Here is a 23,370-nt window from a genome sequence, read left to right on the forward strand (position 1 = left end):
AATACATATATTTAACCAAACAATGCATCAGAGCATAAATGGTGTAGGAAATTTTTAAGCACCACTCACATAACGTATATTTTGACTTCCAGCTGTTTGAGAATGCCGCAAAGTCAGATACTGTAAACAGCCAATCAGTCTGATCACCTGAATTCTACACCGTTCAAGTATAACAGACTGAAATATGTTTTTGTACTCTGGACTTTTTACACAACAGCAAGACATTTTGGAAAAGATTTCTTAATAACTCAGCTCAGTAATTAAGTAACCTTGTAACCTTGTCTCAGCTCAGGAATTAAAGTTGCTTTGGAATTGGAAAAAAACAAGCCTCTAAAGCTTTTATTAAGTGTTGAATCTTTTTAGTGAATGCTTTTCCTTTGTTTGCTAAGCTTTAATAATAATAATAATTCCTTACACTTATATAGCACTTTTCTTGAGACTCCACTCAGAGCTCTTTACAGGTAATGGGGACTCCTCTCCACCACCACCAATGTGCAGCCCCACCTGGATGATGCAACGGCAGCCATATTGTGCCAGTAAACTCATCCCAAATCGACGATCATTGGGTATTATTAGGAGGCCATGATCGATAAAGGCCAATGTGAAATGTGAAAACCACAGAGTCAGGACCTTGGTTTTACGTCTCATCTGAAGTACGGCGCCTTTTTACAGTATAGTGTCCCTTTTATTGGGGCTTTAGTGGTGGTGGAGGGGAGTCCCCATTACCTGTAAAGCGCTTTGAATGGAGTGTCCAGAAAAAGCGCTATTTAAGTATAAGTAATTATTATTATTAGGACCCACACAGACTGCAGGGTGAGCGCCCCCTACTGGCCCCACTAACACCACCTCTGGCAGCAACCTTAGCTTCTCCCAGGAGTCTTCCATCCAGGTACTGACCAGGCTCACACATGCTGAGCTTCAGTGGGTTGTCAGTTGTGAGTTGCAGGGTGATATGGCTGCTAGCTTTAGATATTATACTGTATGTAATCTTAAGAATACACTATTACAGTTCAAATGTACTTTGTGAGTACAAGCGAGAACGTACTGAGCTGGAAAAGGGAAGACAGAAGGTGACTCTAACGGAAAGGAGCACCCACCACACAGGACGGGGTCTTCGTCGGAGCCATCGCTGCAGTCGGGGATTGTGTTGCACAGGAAGTGTGGGCTGGTGCAGTTCCCGTCGTTGCACTGGAACTGTCCCAAGCGACAGTGTCGACTGGGGCACACTGGCGGCTCATCGGACCCGTCCCGGCAGTCCCGCTGCCCGTCGCATTTCCACCAGATGGGAATACACCTGCAAAAACCCTGGTAGCTCACTAGCCTGCCACACGATACTCCAGAGCGGGTCAGCGTGCGGGAACAAACACGACCCGCTAAGTACACAAGTTCGTTTTCACTGCTGTAGACCCAGAATGTATAAACTAGATTCCACACACAAGAATGTTCAAGAACACCGTAGGAAACAGAAACAAAAGTACTGGCCATGAAATGACTGAGCAAAACACCAGACTAATTGCAGGAATGGATGCGAACATAAAAATATGATCTCATTAAAGTTGTGATATAAGCTAAAACAAAAGGCAGAGGTTTGACTCTCCTAGGCATCCATTTGCAGTGTTTTGACTGCTGACCAGGTCTGAAGTGGTAGATTATTATGTTTGTGGGCAGGCGGAGCAATTCTGCAGGGACTTAAATACAACACATCCAAAAAGATCTCAGCTTAGGAAAAGGGGGAAATACACCGTGCCGGCTGAAGATTGTAAGAGCCGTTTTACCGTTCGTTGTCAGCACATCGGTACTGGGTGCTGGAGCACATGGGAAGACAGCGGGCGATGCCCCCCAGCTGCACGGTGAGGAAGTGGTCAGGACACTCGCAGGTGTAGCCTTGGCCACCCGCTCTAATCAGACACAGATGGGAGCAGCCTCCATTGTTCACACCACAGGGGTTAGTCACTGGGGGACAGATTTCGGACAACGGCAAACAGGCGTCATTCACCCACACCTTGATTTACGAACGTAAAACTCTCTGCCTTTAATCCTTAATGCATGACTGTCTCTTCAAAACTGACAATGCATCAAAAGGACTGAAAATATTTAAAAAATGACAACAACATTTACTGAGAGCGTCAAACCGTAATATTATGATTTGGCATCATTATCTACTTGTAACATGTGGAGGATCTCTTTTAATGAGCGCTCTTCCTGGATTGTTAAAAAAACACCACTCTATTCACAGAACCTAATCTTGCTTTGCTCAATAAATAACGGTAAAACACATTTTTCTACGCTTGATTTACAGCTTTAAAAACGTAGTCACCTATCGGCTGTCTGTAGGGGTGGTACACGTGGATGTCAAATGGCCTGTGCGTTGTGTTGACAAGAGCACCCCTGCCTGATCCGTCGTACTTGTTTCCTTTCTCCACAGTCCTGGTGTTCCAGTCAGTCCAGTACAGAGTGTCTTCAAACAGCGTGATGGCGAAGGGATGAGGCAAAGTTCCATCATACACTGTGTGACGATGGTGACCATTTAAGTCTGAATATCTGGAAAAATAGCAAAATTATATGTAGATGCATTAAAATGGGGGGGGTTTCAAATGATTTCACAATACAGTACATATACTGTATATTATATAAGTATAGAAAATTTGCGTTCTTACTCAATATAGTTCAAATGTGCATCGGCCCAGTAGAGCTTATCGTTTGTGTAGTCAATGGTGAGTCCATTCGGCCACTCTATCTTGTAAGTGATGATTGCCGATTTATTTGATCCATCCATTCCAACACGGCCAATAAATGCTTTGTGACCCCAATCTGTCCAATAAACGTAGCTGGGAGGAATAAATTTGAGAGCTTTTGCTAGGTTTAAAAATGATCACAAACAAAAGGAAAAATGGTTTGGCATAATGTCATGTGATTTCAAGCATCTATACTATAGAAGCGATGTCGAGTGCATTTTAAAATTTCTGCATGTACATGAAAATGTTTTTTTATAGTTAAGTAAATATAGTTGTTTATTTAATTATATTTTGCATTATATCCAATTTTTATTTTTTAATAGTATTAATGAAATGTGGTATCCTTGTACTTGAATACATATAAATACATAATCGTAGAAATAAAAGTCATGAACAAATGACTAAAAATCTTTTCAAAACAGTTTTTCTAGTACCTAGTACCTGAATTTGAGCTACATTAGAAACCGCTATTGTTATTCTTAGACAAGAGTAGCTTTCACTAGTCCTGGACAGTCGTAGTGCAGCAGGTTTAATGGGTCACCCATCAATTTCTGAACACTTGCAACTCAGAAGTTGAGCACCTTTGGAGCTGATTTTTGTAATTAACTGGTTCAATTAACTCTGTGATGCTCAAGGACCAGAGTTGGCTGTTGCTGATTTAATTGAATTAATCACTTTACCACTCCTGTGTTTCAGGTCTTTACAAACTGATTATTTAAAAGGTCAATTGTAAAACCTTCTGAATTGTGGCTTTCCATGACCAGGTTAGGCCACTCCTACTGAAAAGGAACTTATATAAAAGCTTATAGTTTTTTCTATTTTTTTAATTGAAGTACGAAAACACAAGCCTAAAAAGTGTTGAAGTTTTAAAAGTACTGCAGAAATAAATTACCATTAACTTCTGATAAAACATAAAACAAAACAGAAAACACATACCCATATTTAGGGTGTACAGCAACAGCCCTGGGATTTTCAAAGCAGTAAGTGTTGTTGAGGTCAACACAACGATCAGCAAGTTTTTTAACAAAGCGTCCATCCATTTCAGCCACATTCAGGCAGTCCCGAAATGCATCAACCCAGTACAGTTTCCTGCAGAGGAGATATAAGGAGACATAACTTTTAATGTTGTTTTTCAGAAGTGCATTTCTCCTTGCATTTAAAAAATATTCAAAATATTTGTGTTTAAAGGTTTACAGTTTGTGTTGGTCCACATACAACAGAATCGATTTTTGATTTCCCTTTTGTTGTATTTTCAGGGTATAATAGGAAGTATACATTTGGCAGAAGGTATAAATAATAAATAAAATAAAATAAATAAATAATGGTGTATTTTTGAGAATCTTATATTGCGAATGGGTTGATTTAAAAGAAAAAGTACCCATTTGTGATAAAGCGATATCCTTCATAGTGCTTTTCTATTCAGTTTTTTTAAATATTTAAATAAGGAAATATGTATATGTTTATAGTTCAGGAAACGGATTTGAGAAAAATCAGAAACCATGAAGCACTGCTGCAGTTCTTTTAATACAAAAAAAAATAGTTTTACCTGCCAACCCAATCCACTGCCAGACCCTCACCATGTAACACTCCGCTGACTACTGTCTCCTTATCTGTGCCGTTGAAGAACATTCGCTCAATCACACTCCTCCCCACATCGATCCAGTACAGCCGCCTGTCCACCCGGTCGAAGTCCATGGCCACTACGTTAGACAGGCCCTGCAGGATGAGGGAGTAGGCCTGTCCGTCTGTGGACAAGTTGCGGAGGTAATAGCGGTTGCTGAAGATCAGGTAGGGGGCGATGTTGCTGTTCTGCCGACATCGCCTCCCGTCTGGCTCGCGGATGTACCCCGGAGCGCACTTGCAGATGTAGGAGCCAACTGTGTTCTCGCACACCTGACTGCACACGCTGGGCGTTTCGTGACACTCATTGATGTCATCGCAGGTGCTGCTGTCTGACATCAGCCTGTACCCTTGGCGGCAGGAGCAGTAGAAGCTTGTGGGAGTGTCCGTGCAATTGTGATCACAATGGTGCATTGAGGGATCCGTGCATTCGTTGATACCTGGAACGGAAGTAGAATTAGGGCTACGCACGACTACAAGGTTATAGATGGGATGTACAACAGCTTGAGAAAAAAAAATCTCTTAACTCTAACTTCAGTAATTAACCAAATTAAAACTGGAATTGCTGTAGGATAGTCAAAAAAATCGAATCTAAGAGTTATGTATAAAATCTATTCGGAGTGATATTATAATGACAACATCTGTAGAGGAATAGGAGGTGGTAAGAAAGGCTGGTCTTGGAACAGATCACTGTGAAGAGACGGGATGCCGGTTTAGTGAGAGAGAGGAGTAAGCAGTTCAAGGAGGAGGAGGAATAGAAAAGACGAAGAGACCTAGTAAAAGATTTAGCAGAAACCATAGTGAGTCACACTATGAAATGGAAATGGGTTGAAGAAGTTCAAGTAGGGAGCAGCGTCAGCATGCCTGGGCTGCAAAGGAACAGGTAAAGGAACCTGTTGAAAGGAAAAGAACATTTTCTCTGTGGAGGAAGGTGGCTTATCGAAACCCACCACATCCTTTCTCGTCGCTGTTGTCGGAGCAGTCGTCAGTCCGGTCGCAGACCCGGCTGCTCTGGATGCAGTTCCCGTTGTCGCACGCGAAGTGGCCCGAGGGACAGGTGGGCGGGGAGGTGTGGCACAGGTGACCCAGCTCGTCCGACTCGTCCCCGCAGTCGTTGTCGCCGTCGCAGACGAAGTCTTTGAAGATGCAGCGGCCGTTCTGACAGGTGAACTGGTGCTGCTGGCAGGACTGGTAGGTGCAGCCCTGCTCGTCACTGCCGTCGCCGCAGTCATTGCGCCGGTCACACCTAGCGAGAGCCAGAGACAGCAAAACGGGGTCCGTTTGACCAGACTGGAACCGACCGAACCCATCGACTGAGAGTGAAAAACACACGCTACTCCAAACCGTCCCGGGCCTTAACTTTGACATCTGGTTTTTTATCACTTGTATTTTATTCCATTCCAAACCATTAACATTTGTCTCCATAAACACGCAGTGTATTAAAAATGCAACGCATGCTATTGGTTCTCATGCTCACTGGTTGTGTTTTAATGCCTCTCAATATATATCATATGAAAACAAGACAAAGGATAGTTTAAATATTGCTACAAGCACCGTCAACGTCACCTTAAGGATTATATTGTCCTTGTAGTTGAAATCAATTAATGAACTTTCATGTTCAACCTCAATTCAAATCTGGAGGTGGGAGATTACTCAACCATGGACCCTGACTGACACATTTAAATCGTATAAAGGAAAGTTTTTTATTAAACTGGAAGCTGAAACTAGTTCAAATTCAAATGATCTGTTTAGAAGTTTTTAAACCTGTAGGAGCCACGAATGCAGAGGCCATTGCTGCAGGTGAACTCATTCGCTGAGCAGGGTACCCTGGTGCAGTTCTGGTGCTCGTCGTAGGCGTCTGCGCAGTCAGCGTCTCCATCGCAGACCCAGGACCGTGGGATACACTTCCTCTGTGGAGGCCGGTTGTTAATGCAAGTGAATTCCGAAGCTGTACAGCTGCGGTTCACTGAAACCCAAAAACAGACATGCATTTCAACGTGGTCAGGCAAACTCACCAAACTCTAAAAGCGGTAACTCAGAATACTTCTTTCTATTACAAAGGGAGGATTATTCTTACTGCGGATGCCACTTAATTTCAAACCATCGATAAGCAGTTCCTAACAGATATATTTAGGTAATCTGTGTTATGCTCCTTTTGTAAGAAGCAACATCAAATGGCTAAAGTGACAGAGGACATGAGAAAGTCACAAACGAGGCAGTGTTAAATCCGAAATTCCTATGCCTAGGTTTTGGACCTTATGCCTTAGACAAATGCAAAAAATATGAATTCGTCCCTCATACCGCATGAATGGGCTTCAATCTAATACAGAGGAAGGAGAAACCCACCACAGTTGTGTCTTTGGTCCTCATCACTCATGTCTCCACAGTCATTGTCACCATCGCAGATCCAGGAAGCAGGAATGCATCTTGTATCGTCACATCTGAACTGGTCACTGGAACATGTTCTCACAAAGGTGGCTAGGAGTGAATATTAGACAATCTAATAAACATGCAGTATCATGTTGGAAAAACCTATCACCAGCTTGTGAATGCATGGTCATCTGTGTTATGATGTGCTTGCGTGTGCACTCATGTATTTTTCCATAACCTACCAATATAATGAGAGGTAAATAACGAGGAAAACCTCTTTAGAAGCAAACCGATGGGGGTCTCTCAGGTGGCTCAACTGGAAAAGGTGCTTGTGTGTCCCGCAACACCTGGGGCACGAACCCAGGTCTCCGGTGTAACACAACAGGGAACCAGCCGAGAGAGCAAACTAGCTCCGCTACCCTTGCAATTCAGTTCAAGCCTGTGTCATGTAGTGTCCTGGGTCATGTCACTAGCCAACTGTGATTGGGATTGCCCAAGCTTCAGCACACCATAAATAGTTGAAATAGTTGACCGGGATTCTCTCAACAAACACAATGAACCCTGAGGGCCCCTGGATGCTTGCAAACTGGCACTGCTATCACTGAGGGATATGCCTCGCCTCCAGTTGGCGCTGAACCTTTTTGATGTCTTAAAACAAAAAAGTGTCTTGAAAGTGGGCAGGTTGCCAACACTTCCTCATTTTTCCCTTTGTGTTTGCAGGGTTCACTGGCCTCAGCTGAGGTATAAAAACACAAAACTGGAGTTTCTAAAACTGGGTGGGAGAAACAAAAAACAATCCTTGGTAATTCTAAATTAAAAATAAAAAAAAACAGAATAATGTGGAAATAATAGTAACCTTTATTTTATAAAGTGCATTTCATGGCACATCTTCTCAGATTAGCAATTCAATTTACATGCAGTTGCTTGTGATAAAAAGGAAAAGTGTAGGAGGATGTGAAACATTTCATTATCCCTGAACAAAGGACAAAAAAAAGCTACATTTTTTATGAGCAAATCACAGGAAGCAGTACTGTGGAATGCACCACACAATGGGTCGATTTATCAGCTTCCATTGCTGAGTCAATCAACTCTGCAGGGAGTCCCTGAGCTTCCTAATGTCAGCCTGCAGCACCTGTCTCACTTTAACATTGTCACATGCATGACAGACACTGCACATCTCAGAGGCCCTCCCACAGATTTTTTTTTCAATAAAAAGTCCCAACTTTCTCCAGAAATATTCCACCCTATGCTATATGTCTTGGTGTTTGGGAGGTTTTAAAACAGTTTTCCAAGTGGAATGGCAAAATATGATCTTCATTGCCAAAGCACAGCGTGTACAGTCATCCATGCCTCGCCTCAGAAAGCAAACAATTACTCCAAAGTACCAATAAATTTGTATCTTTTAAGTATTTTTATACCAAGAACAACCTTAATGTTCACTTCATTATATTAGGCTTTTTTGCAGTTTGTTTTTAATCATTCTCAAAGATTAGTAGTACGTTTAACACCACAGTGGAAGTTATTGATAGCAACTTAGATTTACATCACTGGAAACTGAGCTTCATAAAAAAGTAGCTGAACCTGTGTGCCATTTTACTTTGGAATTCTAATTCTAATTAATTAAGACATCTAATAAAACCATGCACCCTAACTGGTTAAAGGGTCATTTTGGCATTGCAATAGTGGCTATGGCTGTGTGACTGACAGAAACAGGGACAATATTGACTGAGAGCTGACAGTCAAAACCTACAAACTCATTTGTAAAAGGAATGCACAGTTTTCCTGTGTAATTTTTGCTGTCTTTCACTGGACTAGCATAAAGCCTAATTAGTAACGTAGGTCTGAGCACATCTGGGAGCAAGCTTAAACATACGTTAAGAGGAAAGCAGTGGGTTAAGGTACAGTATAAGATGACGTCCTCAGCACTCACCACAGGATGGTGGCTCATCGGACCCATCAGCACAGTCAGTTCCCTCATCACAGTACCAGTAAGCTGGGATACAGCGTCCACTGGAGCAGCGGAATTCATTGTCCGCACACGTTGCTGTTGCTGTGAAGGGAACATAGAGTAGGTGTCACTCAGAGGGCACACTCCTTTCCTTGTCCTATAGTTGATAACAGAGGCATTACTGCTACTACTAATTAAACAAACCTATATTGTGCAGGTTTTTGAAAGATGGGCTGGCTTCTCAAAAGAGAATTGCTGCACATCTGTGGAGCAGGGACACTTTTACATCTGAGATTATCTTGATTTTAAGACTTATACAGAGAAAAATGAAGGTAGGTAAAGGTAAATGAGAGCAAATACCATATGATGTCCAATTTACAAGCTTACTTTGCTACTTTGCCTATTTTTTAGAGATGAAACATTATGAACATCCGGATCAATGCAGTGATGAACTGGGAAAATGTCAAGCATTATCAGATAGGGCCGAGACATTGGTTCAGTGGCTAGCATTGTTGCCTCGCAGCACTGGGGCTATGGGGTTCAATTCTAAACCTGGGGTGCTGTCTGCTAGTATGTTCTCCCCGTGTTTTCATGGGGCTCCTCCAGGTGCTCTGTTTTGATCCTATTGTCCGAAAACATACAGATGAATTGTCTTCTGGGAAAATTGGCCCTGGTGTGAGTGCCTGGGTGTGTGTGTGTTTGAGTCTGTGTGTGTCATGTGATGGACTGGCATCCTATCCAGGGTATACTCTGCCTTGTGCCTGTTTCTTTTCCAGGTGAGGCTGAAGCTTCCCCAGTAAGCATATTAGAAAATGGATGGATGGATTATCAGATAGTATCAGACTACTGTAAAATAAAAGCACCGATTATAGGAGCAAGCAGAAGTATTTTTCAGTGGTATTCACTAACTCAGCATAGCGTACCACAGTGAGTGGGGCTCTCATCACTCATATCTCCGCAGTCATTGTCTCCATCACACAGGTACGAGCGAGGGATGCAGATATTTGTAGTCTGGCACTTTGTATGCTCAGGTTGACATGTACGGTCAGCTAAAAGAAAAGATACAGCATTGACAAAACAGAAATGGGCCAAAAGTTTAAATACAGAGTGAAGACAACATGTTAAAAAGATCTGACATGCGCCGTGATGAAGCCTTGTACTTACGACAGTTCTTCTCATCTGTGGTGCCATTGTCATAGCAGTTATTCACCCCGTTACACACGTATTCTTGAGAAATACACCTGCCATTGTCACAGGAGAACTCTGTGTTTGGATCACAAGGGCGGAAGAGGCAACCAGCTTCATCGCTGTTGTCACCACAGTCATTGTAGTGATCGCAGCGGTAGTGATACGGAACACAGCGGCCATTTCCACAGGTAAACAAAGTGGGGTCACAGGTGTGGAAGGCTGTGGCGAAACCAAAATAGCATGTTAGTATGAAAGCCACATACGAAAGTGGTACAGTGAAGATGAATTCGTATTTACGTAACATAAACATGTAATAATCATATATGCGTGTTACCTGACAAAGCAACAAACGCTGCCATATGACGGACTGCATGCAAAATACAAGTACAAAGTCATTTTAATGCATGTTAATGTGAGTTAAAAATGCTAAACTAAAATCTGTCTACAAATCATATTAGAGTAATGCAAACTGTACACACCAAAAGGAGTGTTTCTGTTATCTATGAAGGAATCCCTGTTTTTTCCTGAAACAGACACAATGATATTGCAGAAAGGAGATGCAAAATTTGATTTGTGTAACTCAGGTGATGCAGACAAAAGATTAAATAACCAGAGAGGCTATATCTTACCACAGACTCTCTCCAACTCGTCACTTCCATCACCACAGTCATTGTCGTTATCACATTTCCACTGGGCTCGGATGCAGCGCCCATTCATACAAGTGAACTGACTGGGCTGGCACCTGGTCCCATTGTCTGGAATGCAGTGCTTGTTGTCTGCCAAGTACCAGCGACCCTCTGATGGACACTGACACTCTGCACCCTGGGGACCTGAGAGAGGAATGGTCTATGAATATTCCGATGACAAGTCCAAGAATCAAGTCTTTTGCCAAATGGCCCTTACGCCAATGTCATCCATCCGCTTTCTTATGGCCTCACCCAATACAGGGTTGCAGAAGAGCCAGAGCCTATCCTGGGGGCAAGGCAGGATACACTCTGGATGGGAAACTAGTTCAATGCAGGGCAAACAGACACTATCACACACACACTCCCGGCAGGGCCAGTTTTCCTAGAAGCCGGTTAACCTGCCAGTATGTTTTTGGACTGTGGGAGAAAATTTGGAGCTCCATAAACACAGGAAGAACATACAAAATCCACACCCAGAAATCGAACCCAGGGCCCCAGTACTGCCAGACAGCGATGCTAACCAATGCACCACCCATCATTAGGTCACCCATCAATATCATCATGCATATTTTTAATTAAAAAATACATCTATTTTATTAGGGTATTTAAAAAAATATAAATATATTAACATATAGAAATATATACATGTAATTAAATATATTTGAAATACAGAACTTCAAATAAAAAATCTGAGTCAATACCTGGAGCACAAATGTGACTACATCCTCCGTTGAACTGGTCACACGGGTTGCTACATTGCAGCTGCTTGCTGTTGGATAAGACATGGATGTCCATGGGCCGCAACAGCAAGTTCTGTATCATGACTATCTGGTCCGATCCGTCATGTTTGTTTGCCCTGTAGATGCTCCTGGTGTTCCAGTCTGTCCAGTAAATATGCTGGTCGTATACCGTCATAGCAAATGGGTAAATAGCCGTGCTGACAATGACTTCACGGTTTGAGCCCGTCAGAGAACACCGCTCGATCTTCTGCCTGAGAAAGAAAAGACAAGTCAGCGGGAAAATAATAATTCCCATAACCACCGCCTTCAAACAAAAGCCATGGATTTCAGTTACATTCCATCCATCCATTTTCTAACCGCTTCCACCAGTTCAGGGTCAGAGCGGAGCCAGAGCCTACGCCGGCACACAACTGACTTAAGGCAGGTGTCAGGGAACCGGCAGGTAGTTTTCTGAGGATCCTGTGCGTAGCTGTGAATTCTGCAGGATGCAGAGGCAAACAATCTAAAATCGTAATCCCAAAGCAAGGTCGATAGGAGAAGCTAGAGATCAGATCAGAAAGAGCCGAGACAAAGCGAGAAGAGAATCCAAAAGGCGAAATCCAAGAGACAAGATCGAAAAGGGAAAAGTTAAGTCTAAAAACCGGGAAGTCCAATGAGACAAAAACGTGCACTAGAGATCTCTAAAGGAGGCTTCTCAATAGTGAGCATGGGTTGGTGCGTGAGGGAACTTTAAATACTGAAGGGAGAGGGACGTGATTGGATAACTGGTCCAGGAGTGAGAATCTGTGGAATCTGGTGCTTGTGGGAATGTGATGGGTTCAGTTAGGAATGAGATCGTGAAACAGAGGGTTTGGGAATGTAATGTAATGTAATTTGCGAGGGAGAGTGCGGGGCGTGACACAGGGTACACCCTGGACCGATTCCCAGGGTCAAAGTCTCTTAGAAGACAATCAATCTACCCACAAAAACACAGGGAAAGCATACAAGCTCCACACAGAGAGCACCCCAGGTCTGGAATTGAACCCAGGGCCAAAGCAGTGCCAACCACTGTGCCACCCTGCCACCCTCAGTTTCATTCCCTTTGTCAGTAATAAGTTCCTGTATCTTTCTTAAAGAGCAATTACTTACTGATATACGATGTTGGCATGTTCTCAGAAGTTTAGAGAGATTAAAATTTATTGAAATCTAATTAGTCTTCTATCATGACAGCAAAACTATAAATAAAATCAGTGATCCCTCACCCTGGACACAGCCCTGCAGAATACATACGGGACTCACGATTCTCACCAACTCAGAATTGAGAAGTTGTAATTATTGCTAATTCATTCAATAACTGATGGAATTAATCCATTAATTACAAAGAGCCTGGGTACAATGAAAACCAGAAGATTCTGTGTTTTCCAGGACCTGGACTGAGCTTTACTGCGATAATTTAAACTGACTTTTAATTTAAGACACGTAATTTTAAAAATAAAGAGGAACCTACAAGAACTTGAAACTGGCAAAACAGCGTGTGGGAGTGGGATCTTTCCCCAAAGACTCTTTTGAAAGAAAGAATTGTGAAATATTTCTCACCCTATAACCAATTGCTATTTTTGCTTTTTCTGAACATACTGTATATCACCACATGTTTTTGTATTTCTTTAAGTTAGTGTCCACAACTCAAGGCTTGCATTTTTAAATAATTTACTTGACTTTACAGTTTTCTTTATTTGGATTCAGATGTTTCCGACACTTACAAACTTGCATCTGCCCAGTACAGTCTTTCCTCATCATAATCAAGAGTCAGTCCGTTTGGCCACACAAGACTGGTGTTTACGATTTCAGTTCTAAAGTTCCCTCCTAGTGTGGCTCTTTCAATCTTAGCGTTGGTCCCCCAGTCAGTCCAGTACATATACCTAGAATAACACAGAACCATATTATTCACAAGTCATGCATTCCCAAAAGAAACCCTAATGTGCAATATTAGATACAGTATGTGATTCATAGATCTCTACACAATAATCATCAGAAACAACTAACCTTTCAAAGCAAAAACGTAATCAAAATTCTAACATTTTGTCATATCATTTGTGTCATAAACAGTCACTGAAAAACACAAGAATATAGATCATCCTATCTTGTAATTAAATGCTGCAAAGCAAAAGTGCACCCCGACTATAAATATCCTTATTTTTCAAATCACTTACTATTTTATAGTACTATTACAGTCTGAAAATAAATTAGGCATCTTTAATTTTTAATTTCTTTTAATTCTTAATCTTGTTTATTTTCTACATAGGGGATGGCATCATGTAATTTTAATACATTACCTTTAACCAGAAATCCACAAATATGCTAGTACACGCTAATAGGCCATATAAAAGACAGGGAAACTTTAAAAACCTACCCTCTACAGGGGTCTAGCATTATGGCTCGGGGACGTGGAACTCGAGCAATGGTTGTGCGCTGAGACCCATCAATTGCCATAGAGGTTATGGTCTGGTTAATGTAGTCACTGTAGTAAATCCTTTTATTTATCCAGTCATAGGCTATACCATCAGGAGCACCCAAATCTCAAACACAAAAGAAAGCATTACAATTAGTATCTGTCTCTTTTCAGTGTAGCTGAGATAGAAGCAATAAGCAAACTTTCTGTTCCACGGTAATATACTGTATGTTTATGATATTTAACTCAAACACATTCAATGTATCTGTAAAGTTCCTTAACAGCAAAATAATAATAATCATCATCATCATCGTCGTCATCATCATTATAAAAGAAACACAAGTGGTTAGGTACATTCATGGTCCTTAGAAAATGGAGCAGATACAGACACTAATTAAATAAAGGACTTTCTGAAAAGACAGGTTTTGAGTCTAGATTTAAATGCACTCAGGGTGAGTGACTCTCTGATATCCCTGGGGAAAGAATTCCAGAGCTTTGGGTCATAGCAAGAGAAGGCCTGATACACACAGAATGTAAACAACTTTGGGGGACATACAGTTTAGCAGACCAGAGACAGATGAATGAATGTTGCGAGGTGGTGAGTAGACAGATAATAAGTCAAACAGGTACTGAGATGCCAAGACATTATGTAGAGCAAAATACTGTATGTCAGCATAAAGATTTTTAAGTCAACTCAAAACCTGATAGGAAATTATTACAAATTAATGTATTGTTTTGCTTCTAACTCCCAGCATTTATTCTAATAGAATGAAATACTGTATGTTTTTGTTTGGATTCAGGGTGAAGGTACTACCAATGTCTAGAGAGATCTTGGAAAGAAGCTCTGCATCAGGAGGCAAGCAAGCGCATCTGATGGGAATGTGAGCTGATGCACAGAGTAGTAAATAGCTTCGGTGGTATTTAGACTATATTCACTTTCTAAAATCGGAGGAAACCCCACCACATAACAAAATGCTGGGCCTCTGGAAGCAGCCAAAACAGTTTGAACAAGACATAACTTGTTTTCCACAAAGGTTTAAAATATTTTTCCCAAACCCATCCCTTTCTTCTAGCAAGGCATGCTTCCACAAATGTTGTGGTGTTCCCAAAACACAGCTGAGATAGAGGAATGGCTCTGAGCAGGGACTGATGAAATTCTGTTTCATGTGCCTCAATCCAGCCACGTTTTACCTCCCAAGGAGAGAATCTGTTTACTTGACCAGAGGTTCCCAATATGAGGGCCAACGAATCTCATGAGCTGCACGCTACAAAAAACTCTGAACACGTTGAATTCATCGAACATATGAGACATAATCTTTAAAGTTCGAAGCAACATATAGTATGTAGAAATTTAGTAGTTGCTCTGTGTTTAATGGTGAAATAGAGTAAGTCAATCACAGAGCTACACCTTTGAGACACACATCATCACTTTGATTAAAAGCTGAACGCACATACCTGATGCCACAACGGTGGGGGGCGAGGTAGGAGAGGAGAGGCTTATGTAGCTGATTCTACTGTTGCCCGCCCCCGAGCTCTGTGTGAAGTACAGTCTGTTATCTGCTCGGTCGTAGTCCAGAGCCACGGCGGTGCGGAGAACGGTGACCACTGGGAACGGAAGGGCATGGTCCTCCGGGTCCAGACGGAGGCTGCGGATGGTGCTTTCCGTCGTGTAGATCAAGTAGTCGTCCCGTGAAACCACGCAGCTCGCGTCGTCTCTTGCCAAGTTCCCAAAGGCACAGGCGCACTTTCGCGTCTGAGTCCCGGGGATGGCAAAGCAAAAGTGAGCGCAGCCTCCGTTGCTTTCCAAGCAGGGGTTATTGCTGACCTCCTGTGCTGTCCTGGGCTGAGTGCGCCTGTCAAATATGGTGACGTCTCTCAGTAGGTTGATATTATCCCGGACAAGCGCTGGCTGCTCTGTGTTTCCAGGCAGTTTACTGGCTTGGAAGACCTTTTTCAAGTTCCTGTCCACCCAAATCATGGTGTTTTCAAAGATAGTAATGCCGTAGGGAGTGGGGTATCGACTTCCGTACCTCACTATTTCAGTTTCGCCCCCCTCGGGCCGTATCCTAGCAATCATATCCAAGGAGTCGTCCACCCAGTAAATGTAACCATTCTGGTAGTCCACAGCCAAACCCCTTGGGGTCACAATACCAGAAGACACAAGCACTGTCCTGTTAGTGCCATCTGGAAATGCCCGTTCAATTTTGGGGTTTTGCCCATAATCTGCCCAGAAGAGATACCTGTTTTTAGGATCCACCACTATGTGTCTTGGCATGTCCACAGTGGTTTTCAGAAGCACACGGCGGAATGTGGTGTTCAAGCGCACCACTTCTATGTATGTCTCGGTCAAGAATGCATTTGTGAAATAAAGATTCCCTGCAAAGCAAAGCAGTCATGAGAATATTATAACAAACCAGACAAATTAACTTACAACTAGTTACAGGGAAATAACTGCTTACCAGTTATTTACTAGTTCAAGATAAAGGAAAACCAAGAAACTGGTTATCAGCTGTCAGATTATTTTTTATGTTAGCAATTTCTACACACTGGCATTTTTATGTTCTCATCTACTGCATTCAAATGCTATAATATTCTATTTGGCCCTTGCTTTTTCTTTTCAGTGATCTTTGGCTAAAACTTCTTTGCTACCACCTAGTTCTTATTGTCTTACGGAGATCTCCAAGGCCTCACTCTTTCGTAAATCTGCCTATAGTATCTATTTAATACTAAGCACTTCGTTTAGTCTGTCCAGGCCTGTGGTCTTTTATTGTTGGAGCGTTCTGAACAAAATGTACAATTGTCCCATAAAACACACAATTACATCAGTATATTTTTGCTCAAGGTTGACAGCCCTCCTATTGTTAGTGGCTACACAACAGATCACATCTCACCCAGGAGATTCCAAATCTGTCCTTGCCTTACACTGAACAATATGGCACAAGCCATCAAAATATGAAACAAGCTGGTCAGCAGGCAGACATGGGATTTTAGTCCATCTATTCTTTCAGAGGGTTAATAATGAAAATCCATTCTCAAGAACTGAATCCTTTACCTGCTACCCAATCAATGGCAATCCCTCTGATTCCATTCCGACCGATTCCCGATGAAACAACAGTTTGGAAAGAAGAGCCGTCCGGCTTGATTCTCCGGATGCCATTCTGCGAAGCCACGCTGTTGCTGAAGTCACACCAGTAAATATACCCAGAGGGCATGTGCACATCTACATGTAAGGCGTTCCGACCTAAATGACAAGGGGGAAAAATTATTACAGTCAAATCAAGCCGATAGATTTCCCCCAAGACTGTGTGTGGGATTGTTCATGTGGTGCCGCCCGCATTTCCTCAAATTTAATACACCATGAATTCACAACATATTGCTCATCGCTGAACGACAAGCAACCCTACAAAGGAACGAGTTAAATGTTTATTCCCTGCTGAAAAAGAGAAGAAAGGAAACAAAACGTTTTGGCTGTCCAGTTGGCTGTCTTCCGTGTCTTTTTCACACCCGTAGAAGGCTCCACAGCTGAAACGTTGTGTTTTCTTTCTTCCCTTTTTAGCGTGGAATAAACCTTTAACTTGTACCTCTGCAGCCCACGCATGCAGACACAGCTGCCTACTTGAACTACTAACAAGCCACCCTGTTTAGTCATGGTGCTTTTGTGAACACGTACCTCTTCCAGCGACTGGCACCATGGCCTCTGAGTGATCTGCGCCTTCCAGACCGAATCCTTTCAAAGCAGACAGCATGGAGATGATGACAAAGGAATCATAGGCGGAGCAGGTCCTGTTGTCCGAGTTCAGTCTGAAGCCAGTGGCACAGGCACAAACATACTGGTCTCTAGGCTTGGGAAGACAGAGCTGCTGGCATGTGCCTATATTATTACTGCAGCCATTAGATGTGCCAGCAGATTCTGAAAGTGAAAAGAAAGACCTGATTTAGGCACACTCCTCCACGGGTGTGACCACCAAAGGGGAATGGTATTGTCTTCCTGTATCCCAATTTCAACTTTTTTCTGTCTTCTATGACTGTCTTTCAGAGCGTGGACTATAAGTGTACTCTCATAAGACTGTAAGAAAGTACTCTGAAAGAAAGTAGCCTGTTTGATTGATACAACTGTTACTGAGTATCCATGTGATCTCAGGTTGTCATACAACCATTTTGTGAAGATCTTGAATTTCCTGTCTTCTACAGGGTGAACTGTTCTAACAGTATAGCTGGGCTGTCTGTTCCAGACTCCAACATGCCTTTGTGTAAGTGATTGTGACATTTAAGAGAGTAGTAACACCCAATACAGACATTTGACATTCACAGATAAATGACAGCAGTTTTATTTACATAGGAGGTTCTCCCACCCATGTTGGTCAGGGATGACATGCAAGGCTTGTCTTTTTCCCCAAGAGGGAAATATTCCTCCACCCTTCCTCATGGAGCTCTGTAATACAACTCTCACCACTAACAATGCCCAGTGTTCTTTTGAAAGCAAGTGCTGTGGAGGATCCAGTAAAATAACACCCAGCTAAACTGAATCCTTCCTTGTAATTAAAAAAGGCCAAAGCCTGTAGAGTTCATTTTAGGTAGGCTGTGCACAGAAAAGGTCATGAATTATTCACACCAAACATTTAGAATGGTAATGTTTTTTGGGCAAAGAAAACTTACAGACAGTTTGGATGATAATCTTCCAGATGCATTATTTTAAACTAATTTCCTGTCCCAAAAAAGTTTTTCATGTTCTCAAAACACAAACAAAAACATCCAATAGTATTCCAAATGTAATATTATTCACCTTGATTGTATATGATGAAATTGTTAGGAAATGTGTTTCATTTGTACACAATAACTCAGTTTACACAACAACTCAATTTAACCATCAGCTCAAAAAGAAGCATGAACCAAATTAATTTTAAAAAATACATCTCTCTAATTGTCAAAAATGAAAAGCACTGGAGCTTTATGGTTCACAAAAGTGCACATTACATCCACAACCTTTAGACTTACTCTCTCGATCGTGGACTTTCAGCACTCGCAGTCCAGACACATTGTCTCTCAGCACCACTCTGTTAGCTCCAGTGGCCTTGTCCACTCTTTCCACAACCTCATAATCCCTGTCTGTGAAGTACAGGTACGTATTGTGCACAGCGATGCCCCAGGGGTGTGAAAGCCCGTTGACTATGGTGATACGGTTTGTTCCGTCGGGATCTCCTCTTTCAATCTGAAGGAACGCATTTAATAACAGATGACTAAGAACTGAACTGGCGTGTTGCCTAATGCATCAATTCACCTGGATAAACTACTGTAGGTTTTTCCCCAAACAATACAAGTCAAATGACGTCAGTGAATCTTAAAGGTGAGGATGCCCTTTACTTTCTGCTCCACACAAGATTTCTCTGCATTTTTGTTTCTCTTGTTCTCGTTTCTGTGTAGTTTTGTTTATCTCATTCAGAAACTAGAAGCTTAAGGTGTAATGACATGCTTTTAACAAAAACAATTGCTAATGAACATACGTGACCAATTATGTTGGCAACGTATATTCCAAGTCAATTATTATTCACCTGAAACATAATCTTTGTATAATACTCTGTTCAAATTTGTAAAGTACCTCACTAGTGATTTCTGAATAATTTATGACTGGGAATAAATAGAAGACACACACAAATTAAAATGTACACATGGCTAATGTCTATTTTTCCTAATTCTAGCTGTTTGTCTAATAATGGCTTCAACATTATTCAAGCATTCATAAAGACACACAAGTATGCAATGTAAAATTGTAATTCTCACCACAATAACAATAATAGTGAAAAATATTAATTATATGTACTAAGCTCATGTGTCAGTCATAGAATTCATACAGTGATTTTCCTGTTCGGATTAATAAAAACAAGGCTGCACACAGGCACTCACCACCCCGTTTGCTGTGACAGCCCAGTAGAGCTTATTTTCACCAATGTCAATAGTAATGAATTCTATGTGATCCATGTTGTTAGTGAAGAGGTTGATAGCATTGGATCCATCCATATCTGCAGCTGCCACCTTAGCAGGGACACCACTCTCTGTGCCCTGGTCAGTCCAGTACATCCTCCTGAAATACAATAGTGAAACACAACAGCTAACATTTTACACCCAGCTGAATGCCACTTATTTGAATCATGCAGCAAAAATAAAATAGAGACACAATGGCATGTATAAAAATGACAGCACTTGGAGTTCAAGTCTGTAAACTTTCTAAACATTTCTTGAAATTAGGATATATGACAAATATCTCCTGCAGGCACTGCAAATGAAAGAGATTATCAACACTGAGAAGACGTGTTTCAGTGAGCTTACCCACGTGCAGGGTCGACAGTGATGCCAATAGGAGTTCCTGCGCCAGTGGGAGTGCCATTATTAGTGATCAGAGTTTTCCTGTACTTCAGTTCTCCATGGAGCTTCAGCACCTACATGCATTTCAAAATCAAATGATTTTATATTTAGAACTGATATGATTATTATTTCAACATTCCGGTCAGATCCCCCTAAGTGCGACAGAGAGATGAAAGGCTGGCTGAACCCCCCCTCACTTTCATTAGGAATGAGCCAGGGAGCTGCAGCAAGGGTGAAGATGTGTAATGGGAGGGGTGAGAGCGAGACATGCAAATAAAGTTTATAATAAAAATTAACTTTATTTTATATAGCATCTTTAAATGTGGTTTAAAAAAAAGCACTTTACAGAATGGCAATAACAACAATAAAAAAACACAATATATGCATGATGAAAATACACAATGAGAGGAGACAGTAGATGGGGGTAATGGATACAGTAGGGGTAAATAACAGAACCAGTTAAGTAAACCCTTCTAAAGGAGATGGTTTTGAGTCTAGAAAATATTAGATTGTAAGTCCAGATGTTCAGTAGAAAAATATATACACAGGAGAGCAGAAGTAGGCAAGATTAGGATCTAACCTTCCTAACAAACTTTTGCTAAACATATTTTCTTATTATTATTAAGCAGAATTTATCTACATATGAATATACAAACCTATACAGCACTAAGAGATTAAATATAACCACTCCCTATGAAGTCATAAACTGAAAGCATTTTTTCAGCTTCCTAGTTTAAAATTTGTATTTTGTTTTAAAAAAAGGATTAAATATTGCTCAAAAGTTCCACCACTTTTGGTACAAACCAAAGGGAATCCTTCAAGCTTGAGCACAGATAAATGGGTTGGATTTCTGCATTAAGCTTTAAGCAGCAGCTCGAATTGCAGCTGATGTAAAAACAGCCTCCCGGGTTACCTCAATGGACTGAGACGCTGGATTAGTGTAGTACAGGTTCTGCGTCATCCAATCTAATGCCAGGCCCACCGGAGAGCCGAGGATGGCAGCGGGGGCGAACTCTGTCCGGTTGGTTCCGTCTGATTTCACCCTGTGAATTTCGCCCTGGAGACGAAAGGATACATTTCTATCAGCTCTGTAATTCAAACTGCGCAGCACTGCAGGCTTCCACTGAGGGGACTGTTTTGCTTTCTGCTTTTGGTTGTGTCGGTAAATCATTAAAAAAATATAGTAAGAGCAAAAAAATATAAAGGTTTCTTATTTATTTACCAATGTTTTAGATTGGAAAAAAGCGCTTGAAAAAAAACTGTTGTACTCACTGGGTGCTCTACCCAGTAGATCATCTGCTCGGAATCATCAAAGTCAACATCATAGCCATTGTGCAGACCAGCAATGGGGACCATGGCATCATTGGACTTGTCATCTGGGTTCAGTGGGATGCCATAGATAATACTGTCACGCACCACAATCAGAAAAGGAGCTGCATCTAAAGAAAGTAATATAACAATTGTTTGCCATTTAGAATAAGCAGCTTTGCCAAAGCATGTACCATCATTCCTCACTTCATAAACTCACTTAAATTTCAGTAATAAAAAAGGAAAATACCTTTACAATCAACAGATACAGTAAGTTGCACCAGAAAATACAAAACTCAATAAAAGACATAATCCTAACATCATGTAAAACAACCTTGTGTAGCCAGCAGAAACATATTTACAAGTTATTTAAACATAATTAAATGTGGAAATGATGTGAAATTTTTCTTTCAAACATATTTAGAAGCATTGCCCTTGTGTTTTCATGTTCACCTGCAATCATTGTAAGCTTTGTTGATAAAAAAACAGCATGTCAAATGCAAAACGTGCCCCCCAAATATTTATTAGACATCATGAGAGCAATTTTTATTTATTACATTTTTAGTAATAGTAATTAGTATCTATATTACCATTTAAAAAAAACATAAACCTGCAATTTTCAAAGTCACCTAATTCCAACTTCCTGATAATGGTTTAGATGAGCAAAGCTTATTATACATCAGATTATTATTTCTTAGTGCACTGAAAGTTAAAAGAAAGATTGTTCACTTTATTTATTGTATAAGCCACCTGAAGAGTCATGCTGCTAAGATATTTTCAAAAAGCTTCATTGTTATAAAATCCAAATGATACACCATGGATCTCCAGAGGATAAAATTCAATTTTACTGATGAAAGTTCATGTGTGCAATTTGATTTGCTTTGTCATCAGAGATTAGAGTCCGTAGATGCCTTTGGGCAATGAGTGTATTTTCATTCTCAAGTAATCATTCATCTTTCAGTAGAAAATAAATTTTACAATCTTCCCAGAAGCTGCAACTTGAGATGGGTTGAGTTTCAGACCTAAGAGGACCTGTTGAAGTTTGGATTAAAGGTCTTTTATCAAATTGTAATGAACATTGGCAAACCAAAAAAAAAATATGATTTCCATTTTTTTCTTACTATTGGTAAGTGAGGATTAAACACACTTCAAAATGGAAGACTGCTGACAACTGCCCTCCACCATTAACAATTATATCCAAATTATCATGTAAGGATTTTCAGTTTAAAGAGGAAAAGTCTGAAATAGTGTTTGTGTACAAAACATATTGGAAATAGCTGGGGCAAAAAGTCATTGGATTCCATTAAGAGGAACCAACCATTTTCTGCTGATATATGCGACACGCACTCATCTTTAAATAGATGGGTATCATTATCTAGTTTAATGGATGCTAATGAAAATAACGATAAATGTAATGCTAATCAGCCTTTGTTTTTTTTTTAAATGTGATGTTTTAAATATGCATTTACAAGACAAAGATGCATAAATTGTTAAGATAGATTCATTTTCCCCTTAAAACAGACAGAATGGATTCTGCTAAAAAAAATCATAAGTAAAATACATATAGCAAGCTAGACACATTCTGCTCACTGGGTGTTTTTGTCACAGAGAAACACACGGACCTCTCTCACAGTTCGCCTGGTCTGCAGACAGAGTCCATCCTGAAGGGCAGGCACACGAGTAAAATCTGGGCCCAAGAGTGGACAGGAGACATATGTGGGAGCAGGGACTCATGGAGCAGAAGTTGACACCTGCATTTCAGACAAGATAATTCATTCACCCAAATGAGTCAGAAAGAATTGATTGTGTGGATTGCATGGTGAATTTTATCGGAAAAAAAAACCTTGTTTGAACAAGACCCTTTCCTGATAACAGTCACTCCCTCCTGCCAGTCAAATACTGGTGGAATTTTTCATGAGACAGTTGCATGTGGAGAGTAGCAAATAGAAATCCACTACTAACTGCGGGCTTTATTATCTGAGAAGGG

The 23,370-nt window shown here is 41.1% G+C and overlaps 1 protein-coding gene across 1 annotated transcript in view; it reads right to left on the reverse strand.

Moving 5' to 3' along the window:
- The window catches only part of lrp2a (low density lipoprotein receptor-related protein 2a), a 78,293-nt gene that overhangs the window by 19,891 nt on the left and 35,032 nt on the right, over positions 1–23,370 (reverse strand). The window contains exons 31-55 of the mRNA XM_015358914.2: positions 23,006–23,134; positions 21,348–21,514; positions 20,989–21,132; positions 20,040–20,149; positions 19,617–19,794; positions 18,711–18,924; positions 17,386–17,625; positions 16,768–16,956; positions 15,171–16,091; positions 13,677–13,842; positions 13,027–13,185; positions 11,249–11,538; positions 10,491–10,691; positions 9,838–10,080; positions 9,597–9,722; positions 8,656–8,775; positions 6,702–6,833; positions 6,120–6,321; positions 5,306–5,601; positions 4,282–4,795; positions 3,672–3,824; positions 2,658–2,828; positions 2,318–2,541; positions 1,776–1,953; positions 1,098–1,294 (exon numbers count right to left, since the gene is read on the reverse strand). Coding sequence (XP_015214400.2) covers positions 1,098–1,294; positions 1,776–1,953; positions 2,318–2,541; positions 2,658–2,828; positions 3,672–3,824; positions 4,282–4,795; positions 5,306–5,601; positions 6,120–6,321; positions 6,702–6,833; positions 8,656–8,775; positions 9,597–9,722; positions 9,838–10,080; positions 10,491–10,691; positions 11,249–11,538; positions 13,027–13,185; positions 13,677–13,842; positions 15,171–16,091; positions 16,768–16,956; positions 17,386–17,625; positions 18,711–18,924; positions 19,617–19,794; positions 20,040–20,149; positions 20,989–21,132; positions 21,348–21,514; positions 23,006–23,134 — 5,664 coding nt within the window. The remainder of the gene's footprint in view (positions 1–1,097; positions 1,295–1,775; positions 1,954–2,317; positions 2,542–2,657; positions 2,829–3,671; positions 3,825–4,281; positions 4,796–5,305; positions 5,602–6,119; positions 6,322–6,701; positions 6,834–8,655; positions 8,776–9,596; positions 9,723–9,837; positions 10,081–10,490; positions 10,692–11,248; positions 11,539–13,026; positions 13,186–13,676; positions 13,843–15,170; positions 16,092–16,767; positions 16,957–17,385; positions 17,626–18,710; positions 18,925–19,616; positions 19,795–20,039; positions 20,150–20,988; positions 21,133–21,347; positions 21,515–23,005; positions 23,135–23,370) is intronic.

This window comes from Lepisosteus oculatus, chromosome 12, assembly GCF_040954835.1.
Source record: "Lepisosteus oculatus isolate fLepOcu1 chromosome 12, fLepOcu1.hap2, whole genome shotgun sequence".
NCBI lineage: Eukaryota > Metazoa > Chordata > Actinopteri > Semionotiformes > Lepisosteidae > Lepisosteus > Lepisosteus oculatus.